Source organism: Anastrepha obliqua, chromosome 2, assembly GCF_027943255.1.
Source record: "Anastrepha obliqua isolate idAnaObli1 chromosome 2, idAnaObli1_1.0, whole genome shotgun sequence".
NCBI lineage: Eukaryota > Metazoa > Arthropoda > Insecta > Diptera > Tephritidae > Anastrepha > Anastrepha obliqua.
Window position 1 is genome coordinate 72,555,645 of NC_072893.1, and position 16,278 is coordinate 72,571,922.

Genomic DNA, 16,278 nt, shown 5'->3' on the forward strand with positions numbered 1-16,278 from the left:
GCGATATTTTCAGTTCTTTGGCCATTTTTTTCCACTTCGACGTGGACTTCGTTCAAGTGGAGCCTTCACTTTCCGAACCATTTTTATCGTTGTTGCGGTTTTTTTTGTTCCACCTCCATAGCGTTTTGCAATGCTACCAGTACCATTGTAACGTTTTACAGTGCGATACACAACATTTTATTCACTTTGAGGTGACTGAACACACGAACAATGGTTGTGATTTTCCAGCCAAATATAACGCAATCACACTATTACGTTTGAATTCCATCACAGAAAAAAAAAAATTAAACAAAACCGCAACGCAAATGCTTTTGATGGCTTATAAACAATATATTGAACTGTCATTAGAACAATTTTGACGTTGATGTCATGAGCTGTTCTACAGATACAAGCAGTGTGAAGTTGGTAACACTTCATATCGTTCACCCTGTATTATTATTTTTAATTATTAACAAAGCAGTGATTAAATGAACGGTAATAAAGCGATAAATAAAGACTAAATTTTGTGCTAATATGTACTAATATATGGGTTTTATTTGATAAAAGATTTATTCATGAAAAAAATTAAGGAGTAGAAAATAAATAATTGCGATAATAAAATGCACACATTCTTAAAATTACCGAATTTACTTACAAAATATGTATAAATATTATGAACAGCGCATGATACTTGATAGATAAAAAATACTTATATTTAGCAAAACAATCATTTTATGCGTCCAAAATACTTATATTAAATACTGATTCGTTTTTTTTTTTTTTAAATAGATAGTTGCTTTGGTAAAATTTTTAATCCGTTAATATAACCATTTACTGAAATACTCGTATGCCATACAAGTAAAATAATCGCTAATTTTTATTTCCGCTTAGCGTTGCGCAAAATGTGCAGATATTCGATCTGGTCTTGTCTGCTGCGGTCCTATTTTCGCATTGATGTGGGCTGGAAAAACTCGCACATGGCTTCTCACTGTTGCCTGTGAATAAATTTTGGAATTTGAGTTCCATTTAATTATTATTATAGCTTGAATTTCCGCTTAGTTATTACATAAATGCATATGAATTATTTAGAAATATACAAGGTGAAGTCCAAAATAAACAAGACTGGCGTCATAAAAATGGTTTTGATAGCGCCATCTTTTTAACGAGTTAGTGCGCTGGAAGTTACATTCCTAGCTGACTTCCAGTGAAAGCTTGGTGATGTTCGGTTCAGTGGAAACGAAGTTATTGCGTCTGAAATGTCAGTATGTTTGTGTCATCGGTATAAAAATGAATTTCAAACAAGGAGCTAATATCTAATTTTGTTTTAAAATCGGTAAAACGTTTACCGAAACATTTAAGTTGATAAAAAAAAGGTTGTCTGTGACAACGTCATAAGAAATACTGATGGAATTGTTGCATTTTGCAAAAGAAAATTTTAATTTTATTCGTTTGATAGATATTTTGTATGGATATAGAGAAAGAGGTAAATGGAATTGCAATGGAATAGGTCAAGTTACATTTACACAAACGTGAAAAATTACGAAACATTTATCAAATGCATGAAAGATATGTTCATTTTGGATTGTGCATCAGACGTTGATAAGTCAACAACACTAAGAGGCAACATCATCGATTTGGCTTTTTCAAGACACATTACACTCGAAACACTCCCTTTCATTTCCTACTTTTCCTCTCATCGTCCTATTCTCAACAGAGAAATGGTTCATTACCATGCACACAGGAAGCAAGCATATGCAAATGCAAATATGTGAATTTATATACATATACGCATATACATACATACATATATATGCTCACTCAAGTAGGAGAGAGCCAGATGCTGAACGTTGCCGAACGCGGGGGTCGATTGTGCTCTTTGCCGTTCGTTCCGCGCTCTCGCTTGCAGTTCAAGCAAGGTAACGGCGCATGAGCAAGGTAACGCCGCATTTTTTGGTGCGTGCAGCCGGCTTAATCGAATTATACGACGTTATCACGTTAAAAAGTTTTTAGCGATGATTTTCTATCTCGTGCCAGAGTTCATGAGTGGTTTACACGTTTCAGAGATGGTTATGAAGACATAAATGACAATGAACATACGGTCCGCCTAAATTCAGTAATCACCGAAAACTCCGTACAAGTTAACTGAGGACCAAAAGACAGAATTCAACATTCAAAAGACCTCATTAAGGAGGCGACAAAAGACGAGAACTTCCTTTACAACATTGTAACCTGTGATGAAGTGTTGTGTTTCCAACATGAACCTGAAACTAAGCGTCAAAGTGCCGAACGGAAGACCCCAGACGAGCCACCACCCAAAAAATCGCGTTTGAAGAAGTCAAAAATCAAGTCCATTCCTTTGAATTTTACGATTCCAAGGAAATTGTCCCCAAGGAGTTCGTGCCAACAGGCCAAACCGTTAATGCAATTTTCTATCTTGGCGTTTTGAAGCGTTTGTTGCATCGCATTCGTTGAATTTGCCCTTAATACCGCGAAGGAGGAAGCTGGCGCTTATTGCATGATAATGCATCATCTCACCGATCCACTCTTCTGACTGATTTTTTGATTAGAATTCGCATTTTTACTATCAATCAATCACCGTATTCGCCTAATATGGCACCCTGTGACTTCTACCTATTCGGAAAATTGCATTTGGCCTTGAGAGGAAAACGTATTATGTCCCTAGAGGCCATCCAAAAGGTTCGTACCGACATCCTGAAGAACATTCCGGTCATTGACCTGAAAGACACTTTTAAATCGCGTAAAACAGTGTATCGAGGCCAGAGGTTATCAGAACAAAGCTCCTGTCGTTTCTATATTAGCTCAGTCTTGTTTATGTTGAACTTCACCGTATATTTATGTATCCACTTGGGTTGTTTTGCAACATTTCTTGTTTGTTAAGGTATATTTAAAAGTATAAGTGCAATTTACCTGTCATTATGACCGCATCCAGATGTCCTATGTAGCTCTTGGCCAAACGCAATATTTCAATCTTTGATAATTTACGGTCACACGGGTCTGTTGGTATTAAGCTGCGTAGTGTTGTAAAGGCCGAATTGACACTAAGAAAAAATTTAGAATTTAAAATTTAAAAAGTTTGTAAGTACATATGTATACTTTGTAGGATACTATTACACATACTCGTCTTTGTATTTGATATAGTCTGGTAAGGAGCGCAGACGCACCACTATTTCGCGCTTCTTAGTTACCGTACTTTTATTTAAAAATAAAGTAAATATTTTTAAGTCCAGTTAAAGTGAGTAAAAAACGAAAGAGCTACTCCATCGAGTACAAAAAGGGTATCGTGGAAGACTCCAGGGGTGTAAATCTTGTAGCATTCTATAAAGAGAAGATGCTGGATCTCTGTATGGTTCGTAAATGGCATGCAGACTACGACTACCTGTGTCAACTGATGGACCAAGGAAATGAGAAGAAATGCGGAGTTGGATCAGGTCGGCAGACGTTATTTTCTGAGTTAGAAGATTGTATCTGGGAATGGATTCCAGACAGGAGAGCAATGGCTTTGGTTGTGCGCAGGACTGATATTCAAAGATTTCCCCTTGAAACAGCAATTGAATTTGTTATATCCACAGAAGAATTTAATGCTTCCTCACACGGGTTGGACAACTTCCTTAAACGATATGAACAGTCTCTAAGGGGATCAACAACATTGTTTAAGCTGGAAGGCAATGAAGTCGTGCACGCTTACTTGTGATTAAGCTTTTTGTTGATGGCATCGATTTTTCGAAATACCAACTCTTCAACATAATTGGAATGGATGAGACCGCGGTATTCCTAGGTCAAGGACCTCAAACGATAGTTCACCCCAAAGTTTCTTCGTAAATTTACATTCCTTCTACCGGTTACGGTAGTCTAGGTGTTTTCAGTATTTTGGCGATTCGTCTAGATGACAAGAAAGTATCGCCATTTTTAATCACTAAAGGTAAAAAGACCAGATTCAACGTGTTTCAGGAATTTATGTAATTGAAAGTGAAAAAGCCTGGTGCACCCAAGCAGTTATAAGAAAGGGGGTGGATTTTATGCTGTCACCACTGTTGAGAGCTCAGAATAGCGGTTTACTAGTCTTGGATTCAGCCAATACTCACCGCGCTAAAGACATGAGAAACTTTCTTGCTGAGAGGAAGATTGATCAAATAATGATTCCGGCAAGAATGACTGGTTACCTCCAGACACTTGACATTGCAATAAAAACGCCATTCAAGGATCATTTGCGGATGGAAATCATTGAATATATTGAAAACAGAATGGTGAGAAATCATCGAGGAAATTTTGTAAAACCAGGCTTACAAGAAGTTGTGAATTGGGTAAAAAATTCAAGGGACAAAATAACTGATAGTTATGTTTCCAACACTAAATTTAGCGAAGTTCTCAACCATCTGTGCGATCCTTCTGCCAGAAGAATGTGAGACACAGATGGTGCTCCAAGCAGTAAGAAGACGTTGTTCCTATGAAACGACAGGAGGGCGACTACTTAGAACTGGTAGCGGCAGGCTAATCACCTACCCTATCAGAAATCAAAACAGATTAACGAAACCAACGCAAAACTGAGAGCCCTATGCTCCCGAGAGGAGTGTACAAGGAAAAAAAATTATATCGCACCCTAAATACAAAAGGATCACAACTCAAAATTTTCCACACTCGAGCTTGACTTGTTTACAGTAGCACAGAAAACAAACTATGTGACATATCACGCTGAAATTTGCCATGTAAGCTTATAACAGTCCTACCAAAAAACAAAAAATTTATTTTTGCTATATGTCATCCGCGGACCGTTTTATTGATAACGTCTAATTCATATTTGAGCAGAAGTACATTTTGAGTTGTGACCCTTTTGTATTTAGGGTGCGATATGTTTATATTTTCCGTCGCTATAGTGGCGAGGAGTGAACAAGGAAAAAAAAATGTTTCCAACGATAGCTACATCGCATAACATGAGAATATAATTCAGACGATGTTCCAGAAGATGACATGACTGTAATTGAATAAATTTAAATTTCTGTATTCTGTGTAAAATAAGTATTAAAAAAAATAGACATATATAAATATATTTTTATTTTTGTCCTTCCCCGAAAATAAGCTCTAGCTCGCACTTTTGACCAAAAATGAAAGTAAGACAGTTTCTTATTTTCGAAAAAATACGGTATTAATTAATTTATTCTGAAATCAATAAACAAGTGCACTAACTGACTACTTACTACAAGAAAAACTAAAAAAAAAAACCAAATTGAATTACAATTATTCTTACTCACAAAAATATTGTTATCAAAAAGTGAAATAACAATAAACGGTTTTATTGAGCAGTAAAATATAGCTTAAAGCAAGTGAGGGAGCAATAGGAGAATTGCAACTGGGACGTAAAGATCTGGTAGGGACTGAAAAGTTAACCATTTCTAGAAGAGAGGAATAGTCAATCTCCCTCTGATAATATATGTAATATTAGACAAAAAATACTGCGACAAAATCGATCTCTACTTTCTTGCTGTTTGAGATTAATTGGAAGTAGGAGAGATTTATATGACGGGACAAGATCATAGAAATTCAGGGAAGTAAGAAAAACGTCTCGGCACCCATGTGACTGTTGACAGTTATAATTTCGAGGTTGTAAAGGACTTCGTATACTTAGAAACCGGCATTAACACCGATAACAATGTCAGCCTTGAAATCCAACGTAGAATCTCTCTTGCCAACAAGTGCTACTTTGGACTAAGTAGGCAATTGAGTAGTAAAGTCCTCTCTCGACGAACAAAACTAACTCTCTACAAGGCTCTCATCATGCCCGTCCTAACATATGGCGCAGAAGCGTGGACGATGACAACATCCGATGAAGCGACGCTTGGAGTGTTCGAGAGAAAGATTCTGCGTAAGATTTTTGGACCTTACCTTGCACGTTGGCAACGGCGAATATCGCAGGCGATGGAACAATGAGCTGTATGAGCTTTACGACGGCATAGACATAGCGCAGCGAATAAAGATCCAGCGGCTACGTTGGCTGGGTCATGCCACCGTATTCGCCTGATATGGCTTCTTGTGACGTCTACCTATTCGGAAAATTACATTTGGCCATGAAAAGAAAACGTTTTGCGTCCGTAGAGGCCATTCAAAAGGCTTGTACCGACATCCTGAAGAACATTCCGGTCAATGACCTGAAACACTCTTTCGAAAAGCTTTTAGATCGCGCAAAACAGTGTATCGAGACCAGAGGGGACTTTTTTGAATAAATAAACTCGAAGTTATCAAAACAAAGCTCCTGTCGTTTCTATTTTAGTTCAATCTTTTTTATTTTGGACTTCACCTTGTTTAGTACGCGCCGTACACCCTTTTTAGGTGTTTGGCCGAGCTCCTCCTTCTATTTGTGGCGTTCGTCTCGATGTTGTTGCACAAATGGAGGTTTTAAGCCGTCTCCGAATGGCAGACGGAGGATCTTTTTAATGGCAGAAATACACTCGGAGGTTTGCTATTACCTGCAGAGGGCGACCGGTATTAGCAAAACTTTTTTTCATTTTGGTTTTTCACCGAGATTCAGATCTAAATAAATGGCACAAACTCTCATATCTATTAAATTCAAGAATCAAACTTGCTTTCACTTGGTTGTTTTTAAATGCTTCGCTGACTAAGCCTCCTTTTTTTATTCTTCACACTTTATAATATGTTTTTGTAATTAGGTTAAGGGGGTATTCTGGTCTAGAAATTTGAAAAAATCGATTTTTTTTACATTTTCAAAGCTTAGACCTTCAAAAATATGCCCTTCAAAATTCGAATTATTTTCGGAGATACAGCGGATTCTGTGACGTGGCGGCCGAGTGGAGCGAATCGCACAATGAACGGCAGATGTTACCGGACGGCTTGAGGACTCGTTCTTTCCACAAAATCTTTTGTATCCCACACAACCTTTATTTATTCTGTACATATATATATATATATATATATATATACTTTATACTTCTATAATATATACCTGGCAATATATCGCCGTTTAATCCAGAGTGAGTAGTAAATATTATAACCTAAGTTATTCTATTGGAATTGTTGCTCAAACTTCAAGCGCGATTTTCTCAAAACTACTTTTTTGAGATTTTGAATGGTTTTTCTTTTTTCTTTGATTTGCCGTAATCCGATAGCGACATCCTAGCTAATGAAGATTTTTTTTAATTTGTTTGTTTTAGATCACTACAAGGGTTGGAGTCATGTCAACCATGGAGCACTGTTTTTTATGTAGCCGCCACTCCGCCGGCCTGTAATTCCACGATTTTTTTATTTTTTTTATACTTTTCCAATATTAAAAAAACCATAAAAAATTGATAGTAAAAATGTTTTTCATTTTTTTTTCTTAGTTTTAAAAATACCTAAAATTAAGGCGTCTAGACCAGAATACCTCCTTAAACCAACATCTTTATATATTTAGAGCACTGAGTTTCAATTAAAATTTAATCACAATAAAACTCAACATTATTTTCAACTCACAACCTTTGTGTGCGATTACGTTCACGTGCATTCACCTCCCTCCTCGGCTTTTCTGGCTCGCTGGTATTGGATATTTCCGAGTACGTGGGACTCGTACTTTTTTGCGCTTCATATATCATATCCAATGTGAGTGGATAATGGTTAAAAATTTCGAATTCCATATTTTAATTGGGAGTATTTTAGTAAATAGTTGTTGTTTTAGCAATTATTTTACTTAAAAAACAAACCAAAATAATTTCACACATAAATTAAAATTCTTCGTGAAATTTCACTTCTAGTCAATTTCATTGGCACTGTTGACCAATCAGTTTATAACCAACCGTAGCACTGTAAGAGAACAACAATAGTAATGTGCGTCCGTTCGTCATGACGATGTTCTTTTCAATGTTTCCCCACACAAAGCGAACGCTTATGTACCCTTATGCGCATATGTGTAGGTGTGTGTGTGGGTTTTTTAAGTAATAAGTTAATGATCATAGCTGATCTCTTATTTCACAAATTTCCTTTCTCCACCTCCCACCACTCATCAGGAGCAGGAGCAGCACCAACAACAACGCTGTGCTACACTTAATATTAATAGTTTCAGAAAACAGTAGTCACAGGCGCACAACAGAGCTGCGGTGAGAGTACGAGTACACAGTGGTGGCGCACTGTCTGTGAAATGAATTAAATCGTTAGCGGCGACAAATTGACCATAAAGCATAGAAGAGTACGAGTGAATTAAGAATTACAACAAAATGTGAACAACAACACAAATATTTATGAATGTCAGCGTCCTCTTCACATTGTAGGAGATTAATGCCTATAGCAACAGTCTAAATATTTGACCGCAGCTTGAATGCCTTAATGAGTGCCAAAGTGGCTGACTGCTCATCTTCTGGGATAAGTTTAATATTTTTTCCCTTACTTTCGGGTTTGCTTTTGGTTTTTCTATTTGTTTTGCACGTATTGGCACAGCAGGCTCCCCTGCAGCACTTCCGCACTCAGCCGTTGTTGCATTGAAATGGTTTGTTGTTATTTCTTTCAAAAGATCTCAAAAAGATCCACTTAAGCCTTAATCCCTCATTTCAGTTGTTGATTTTCAATTGTTACGCTAAATTGAATTGCGTTGTTTTGGCTTGCGTTTATCGTTTCACACAGCCACATGTACATAAGTGGCTTCCTCACTTTTCTGGCGTTCGGTTGTGTGGATCAAATATTCACCCATACAGCAGCAAGTGCATTTCTTTTAATTAACAAAACACACATCTTTGATAATGTGCTGATAAGTAAATATAAATGGTCATTTATGCCCTAATAGAGTGAGAATGAGAACATCGTGACGTCAGCTGAGCTGACTTAATTTCATGGAAATGTAATAATTTTTATTCATTCACATGAACTTACATCTATATGTGACTTCTGCGCCCGGCTACATAGTCAGCATTTGCCATGAGAAGTCACAGCAGGGGCTCAACGTCTTCTTAAGTGCTTGTGGAAGTGTTATTGTTTGGACATGTGTTGTACTGGCATGTACAGTTTTTGCCACACGTCGAAGATACTTTTAGCACTGTAATTTTAAGGTAGTTTGGGGTATAGTTCCAATATTATGATGCATTAAAAGTTTCACTTCTTCTTCTTTCTTAGCATGACAATCCTTGATGGAACAGTGCTTCCGCAACTATCTGCCTCCAGATTTCTCGATTCGCTACTAAGCACCACTAGTTTTTCACGTTCATCTCTTTGAGATCGTCGATAACTGCACCTATCCATACTTTTTTGGTCTGACTTTAGATCGCTTCCTATACGATTGTTTCGTGAACGCTTGTTTTGGTGCTCTCTAATCTGGCATTCTTTCTACGTGTCTAAGACAGCGTATTCGTTGAGCTTTTATGTATTTTATGATGTTTTGCTCTTGGCTCAAGCTCCGAGTTGTATCTTATACGATATGTGCCATATTCCCGCCTGATTGGACCAAATATTTTAAGGAAGCTCCTCTCTATTTAGCTAGGAATATCTACTAGCGAGTACAGTTATATCTCATACAACTGGTATAACTCACTATTTTCAATACTGCCAACGCTCTTTCAAGCAAGTATCTTTAAACGCGTTCATTGATTTACTTGAGTCGGAAACTGTAAACCTTCTCGGTTTAAAATTTCAGTAGTTTTCTGATAACCTAACATTTCTAAGGGGTGTCCCCAATAAGACTAATTCATATATCTTTTTTTTTCCATACAAATTATGACCACACTATTTACGCAATTTGCAGGTTTGTTCTGATACCGTACTCGTACGTAAGGGGATTTCAGTAAGTACACCGGAGTTTTGACATTGTACAGCGGCGACCTTTGTAAAGTTTGATTTGGCGAGAATATACTTTTCGTCTTGGAACACTACACAATTCATTAACGCGTGCAAATTGATAAAATTTATTATTATTATACTCAAATTGCTCTGTTCGCCAAACGTTCCATGTGCTGTGTTTCATTTATGGTTTTTGAAGTCATTCTGGCTCATTTGTGCTAAGTGGCTTCGTAAACAAGCAAAATTGCTAGGTTTGGAAGAACGAAAGTCCACGAAAGTCCAAAAAAAGTTATGGTTTGGTTCGGCGGTATAATCGGTCATATTTTCTTCAAAATTGAAAATAAATTGAGCCCTATTTATGCGAAAATTTTCTTCAAAAGTCTCCTAAGAGGCGCTCCATACATCGCAGGCGCGACTACCATTTGTTTGAAATTATATTCCACACGTATGAAAATATGAAGAAAAATAGCATTTGCAATAAGACCCAACTTCTTTTTTTATTTACCTGCAATATTTTACATCCGAACTGCAAAAGAACACAGGGAAATTCATTTACAATAAAAAACAGAGACTATTGAGTAAGAGAAGCTGAAAAGCACTTGGCAAACTCCAGCTAAACGTCAAGCTCCTGGACACATAAATAAAGCCAACGAACATTCATATAAGGTAATAGTCACGGTGTAGGGAATTCAGAAGATGTGGTCATCATCAGACAGTTAACAGGCTCTTAACGATTTTGAGGGAATCAATTGATTTTCTTAAGCAACAAACATGTGCCAACATTTAACCCAGTTCTCCATGCACTCCTGGTAGGCCGACGAAGGGTGGCCTTCAGCTCCTACTTCGCATTCTCTTTGATCTCCTCTATCGACTAAAATCTCCTTGCACGAAGTGGTAACTTCAACTTGGGAAACAAAAAGAAGTCGCACGGGGCCATATCAGGTGAATACGGTGCTTGCACGATGTTATTTACTTGGTGTTTGGTCAAATAATCCAGCACAATTTGTGCTTGGTGCGATGGCAAGTTATCATCATGCAAAACCCAGAATTGTTTGCTCACATTTCCGGCGGTTTGCGACGTACAGCATCTCTCAAACGATTCAAAAGGATAAATAATATTCTTTATTGACTGTCTGGCCCGTTGAAAGGTACTCATGGTGCACTACGCCTTGGAAATCGAAGAAAACAGCCAACATCACCTTCCCGGTACTTTTTGAACATAGGGTATATGAATATATTGTTGGTTTAGGTTTGTACACGGTGGGCCAAATAAGACCTACTAATGCTACTACTACTACTACTACTAGCAGTATGCGCAGTTGCTCCATCTTGTTGAAATCACAATTAGGATACTGCTCCGCAAAAAGTTTTCAATCAATGTTCTGTAAGAAGCTCCTGAAATCGACTCCGGCGTTTCATCCTCATTTTCGAAATATGGACCGATAACTCAAGTGGCCATAACACCGCACTAAACAGTACATTTAGATGGGTGCAACTGATGTTGGTGTGTTGCCCTTGGATTTTCAGAGCCCCACAATCTACGGTTTCATTTGTTGACATAACCATTTAAATGGAAATACGCTTCATCCGACATCAAAACATTATTTAAAAAATCAATTTGTGTGGCTAATTGTGTAAAACGAATAGCGTATTGTAGTCGTTGTTGGTGGTACTTGCGGTAGGGTTCCATAATAAATTTCCAACAATTCAATTCTAACCTACAAAAGGAGAAAAATAAATCTGTCAAAAAATAAAAAAGTTATTTGTGCTTAACATTAGTAGGTCTTATTTGGCCCACCCCGTATATCTGTAAACATTTTATGATTGAAAAGCTTCTTCGTTTTAGTTTTAAGTTTACAAAGTTTAAAGTTTCTTTTTCCAATTTCAGATGGCAAGCAGAAAGAAAAGTACACCTTGGACGGCGCGGGACGAGCAGGCGCTCATAACCAAATGGGGTGGACGCGCAAATAATTTGCGGAAAATACAATGCGAGCTTGCACTAACACGTTCGAAATTTCATTAATTGTTTTGATATTGCGGAGCAGTTTGAGAAATAGCATATTACGATTTTTTAAATAATTTAATTTTAATTTACAATAGTATTAGGGCAGCTAATATCCGTACTTGCCGCCTGCGGTCCATTTTTTACTGTCAAAAGTATTCAATAAACAGGTGGGCATCTCAGATAGTGCACTTTGCCTATCATTTGGGGAGGATGATGAGACGGCGGACCACTTTCTGTGCGTCTGCCCCGCCTTCGCTCGAATCAAGCTTGAGGTCTTTGGCCGTGATGTGTTAAGAGCGACCTCCTTGGATCCTTGGCACTACATGATCTACTCAGATTTCTTCGGAGGTCGAGTAGATTTAAACAAAATTAAAAGGGAATCCGAGTGCACTATAATGAACTTAATTGTGTCTGAGTGCTGTACTTGCTTCAATAAATAAATCAGCTGTTCACTAATCCGCGTAACAACGCGTCTGCGACACTATGTACAATTTTATTTAAATAAAAACTACGTAGGTTATCCCGATTAACGCCGCGGTCTGTCTAGGTTATAAGAATACGTGTGAATGTGAATACTGCTACGACGTGGCAGCCGAAGTTACTCTCATAATTTTGTCTCGAATGGTCAAACCTTGTAATCCATCATCCTTGGGTGATAGCAGTAGATTACCTGATTTGTTTTTTTTTGTATCTGGTGGCTCAAATTGATCCGCTTTTTGTTGCTATTTCGGTTGTTTGATTACATTTTGAATGCCATTGTGACATTCAAACGACAAAAGGATATTTGTTTTTGTACAACTGCTATTATTTTAAAGAAAATGTTCAAATAAAATTAAACAAAATGGAACAACTGTAAGCAACTGAAAAATATAAAGGGTGTTGGTTATTTTTTTGCAGGTCGAAGACGAAAGAAAACCGCAATACTTTCAAAGTTCGAGCGCTCTTAATGAAAAACCCTGCATGTAATTGGTTCCGATTGCTGCATTCGCTGTTCTCATTAAACCATTTTACATTAGTATTCCCATCATTGTTCATATTTTACTTCATTCTCTGCTGCAGTGACTAACATTTCTTTTTCTCTTTCATATTTCCCATTCTGCAGATAAGTCTTATTTTTACAAAAAATTCAATGATCTTCAACTGCAGAAAGTATTGCATAAACAGTAATATTCAAAACTTTCGCCAAGCCACAGCACAGAAAATGAAGCTTATTCCGATCATATCAGTAGTATTTTTTTGTTGTTGTTGCGCTGAATCCATAATCAGCAGTTTCTCCAATAAAGATTTGGCATTAAAAGCGATTATATTTCAAATCCCTTGCCTAAGATGGCATCATAGTGGGCGTTGCATTCGAGTAAGTGATGAAGTTTGGTTGTGATTTTGGAAATTTAATTTAAATTATTCCTCAGCAGGGAGAATACAGTCGCTCAGTTCGTAAGTCGCTGAAAGAAAATGTGCTACAGTTGAAATTCGGAGACGTGAAGGAAAAGTTTAAAAATCGTGCTTGATAAATAACGTTATTATATAATTCTTTTAATACCTTATAGGGGTGTGCCTAAAATGTATTTAGTTAAAACTATATTTTGTGTCAAATATAATGTTTTCTATTTATTGTTAGACGAATAATAATTGAATATTTCGATACCGGATCAAAGAGATCTTGAAGAATATGGCAAACGACAAATTTTTCTAAACGTGCCTCATCATGCTCGTCCCACTTCTTTCGCCAGTAATTTTCTATAGAACATTTTGACGATATATTTATTGTCTATTTTGAAAAAATATTTCGGATTATTTGGGCTTATCAGACGTCGAGCCCGACCGAAACATGTTAACATAATGAGAAATTTTCGTATCCGCAAAGAATAGAATTTTGGTTTGAATTTATGAGTGGTGAGAACATTGAAATATTGTTTGCTTAAATACTGCTGGAAACGTCGATAAATGGTGAGTGCCACAGGTAAGTGACTACTCGGAGGTTTGCCATTGCCTGCCAAGGAGCGACCTCTATTTGAAAAAAACTTTTTCAATTAATTAGTGTTTCGTGTTCGGATTTTCGAACCTGGCACTTCGCAGCGGCCGTTTACCTTACCTTTTGCGGACCGAAGTTTAAGATATGATTTCAGCAGGATGGATTACTACATCACACGGCGCATCAGACAATTTATTTGTTGAGCACTCAGTTCGATTGGTTAGAACGAGAAGGAAATGACTTTGAAGAAATGACGCTTTGGTAAACTCGGCCAAAATCACGTAAGCGGTTATCGCGCCAATCAAGAAGAAGAAGAGCAGGGCCTTCAAAGTCATTTCCTGCTCGTTCTATGTATATATAATTGGCGCGTACACCATTTCTGGGTGTTTGACCGAGCTCCTCTTCCTACTTATGGCGTGCGTCTTGATGTTGTTCCACAAATGGAGGGATCTACAGTTTCAAGCCGACTCCGAACCGCAGATATTTTTTATGAGGAGCTTTTTCGTGGCAGAAATACACTCGGAGGTTTGCCATTGCCTGCCGAGGGGCAACCGTTATTAGAAAAACTTTTTCTTCATTTTTGGTGTTTCACGGAGATTCGAACCTACGATCTCTCTGAATACCGAATGGTAGTCACGCACCAACCCATTCGGATACGGTCGACTATAACTTAGGGTAAATATCGCTTAAACCACTCATGAGACATATTCAGAAACCTTCAACAACTGCGGTGAGTTTTCAAAATATATTTCCACTTTCAGCTGTGAAATCTCATTTTCAGTTGCTAGTCTCTAGCCCCAAAAACAGTATCTATTCTGTCAGCAGGTCACGTAAAGAAAAATAAGAAGGAAGGCAATAATCTCTTTTTATTTGGTTAAAAAAAGTGCGAAAATGATGCTAGATAATGCTTGCTTGAATGCAGTCTTTAATGACTACGAAAAAAAAGAAAGGTGTTTATTTTATAGAAATGCCTACGAAGAAATTCCGGCCACTCTACGAAGTACGCATTTGATATGGAGGAAAACTTTTACTTTCAGTAGTTTTTTTTAGACTTCCGAAAACAGTGACTTGATCCAAAAATCGAAATTGCGTGTCTAGAATTTCATTTGAAATTCGAGAAAGTTAATTACTCATGTACAGAAAATACGCGCCATTAAATATTTCTTCCATTTTAGTTTATTTTAGTCGAATACTTCCTTTCAAAATCTTTATACCAAAACAGCATATGAAATGGTAATTTTTCTGCAAGTAGCCAGCCTAGCTATGGGTTATAGATATTATCAAGTCAGTCGTCGAGCATAAGCACAACGAAATTACAACTGCATTAAAAATTGTCAAAACAAAAACATTTTCAGTTTTTATTATAAATTTAGCATTTTGGGAGGAATAGGCGCTACTGACAACACTTCTGCTACCGTAATTGCTTCAGCATCTTCAGCTGGAATTTTTTCTCATGAGCACATGAACATCAAGTGATTCTATAATATTAACCGATTGTTAGGTTTGGTTAGGTTAGGTTGACCTGGCTGGCTGAAAGCAATCACATAGACCTATTGGCCCTTAGTGGTACCAGATAGAGCTTGACTCTTACGTTTCCTTATAGTAAACTCCTTGTAATAAGCCTGCGTCTTTTGCGAATCTAAGTAAGCTCTGAAGTACTAAGACATGTTAACATCTCATATTGTAGAGCTCTTAAACATTTCATTCGGGTTCTAGCTAATGCAGAGCAAGAACATAGAAGATGTTCAAGAGTTTCTCTCTCTTCTAGTTCATTGCAAACCCTGCATCAACTTTTTTTGCAATTCCCATCTTGTAAGCGTGCGCCGCTAACAAATTGTGGTCAGTCAGTGGCCTACGATAGTCCTCCTCAACTTTCTAGACAGAGCTAGTACCAGTCTGGCGTATTTATCTGCATTCTGTGTACACATGATTTTCGCGGTTTTGCAAGTAGCTAAATTATTCCACCTCCTGTCTATTCGTGTTTCATGTCCACAGCGATGTCATTGTATCTCTACTCTACAATTTCGTTTCCTGCAATGCCCTTGTGTCCGGATACGCAATAGATGTGTAACCGTCTGTCTGCGGCTAGTCTCTCTATGACTTCCATGGCTCTAAGAACGTTTTTGGATGAAATTTCATATGAGTTTATTTCCTTTATTGCCGCTTCTGCTTGAAAAATACTGCAATGGTCAGGGAGCTTAATTGGCCAGCTGATGTCCAGCTCTGCGCAATGAATCCCTGCACCTACTAAGTCCATCATTTTCGAGCCGTCAGTAAATATATTACATGATAAGACCTATTATCACCTATGCATCAGTGGTCTGGATGAGTAGAGAGAGTCTCGTGGGAGTCAGGAGGACCTTATGGAGACTACAACGCGCTGTGGCCATTTGTTGCTCCGGAGCTTTTCCGACTACTTCAGGCCCGGCATTAGATGCTCTGATTGGTTTGCCACCACTTGATGCTTTCATCCAAGGAGAGGCCTTGAAGGCCATCTGCAGGCTGAAACACAATGGGAACTGGTATGGTCCCTGTCCGGCATTGGAAAACAGAGAAG

The 16,278-nt window shown here is 37.7% G+C and overlaps 1 protein-coding gene across 2 annotated transcripts; it reads right to left on the minus strand.

Annotated features, from left to right (window-relative positions):
- Window positions 1-514: 514 nt before the first annotated feature.
- LOC129238555 (transcription factor 15) lies at window positions 515-7,846 on the minus strand. Of its 2 annotated transcripts, none has more exons than XM_054873613.1 (3): window positions 7,459-7,846; window positions 2,908-3,038; window positions 515-974 (listed from the first exon to the last, which is right to left on the minus strand). In XM_054873613.1, exons 1-3 carry the CDS (start codon window positions 7,617-7,619, stop codon window positions 850-852), a joined length of 417 nt encoding a protein of 138 aa, XP_054729588.1. In that variant the 5' UTR covers window positions 7,620-7,846; the 3' UTR covers window positions 515-849. The 2 variants fall into 2 exon arrangements, with proteins under 2 accessions (XP_054729588.1, XP_054729589.1); XM_054873614.1 differs by having other exon boundaries at window positions 7,462-7,843.
- Window positions 7,847-16,278: the final 8,432 nt, after the last annotated feature.

Excerpts from the sequence above, each read along its gene's own strand:
- LOC129238555 (XM_054873613.1), bottom strand. The coding sequence starts at position 7,619 with ATGGAATTCGAAATTTTTAACCATTATCCACTCACATTGGATATGATA. Across the intron at positions 3,039-7,458 it reads CGTAATCGCACACAAAGGTT|TGTCAATTCGGCCTTTACAA; the intron begins GTGAGTTGAAAA and ends ATTTTTTCTTAG. Across the intron at positions 975-2,907 it reads GGATGCGGTCATAATGACAG|GCAACAGTGAGAAGCCATGT; the intron begins GTAAATTGCACT and ends ATTTATTCACAG.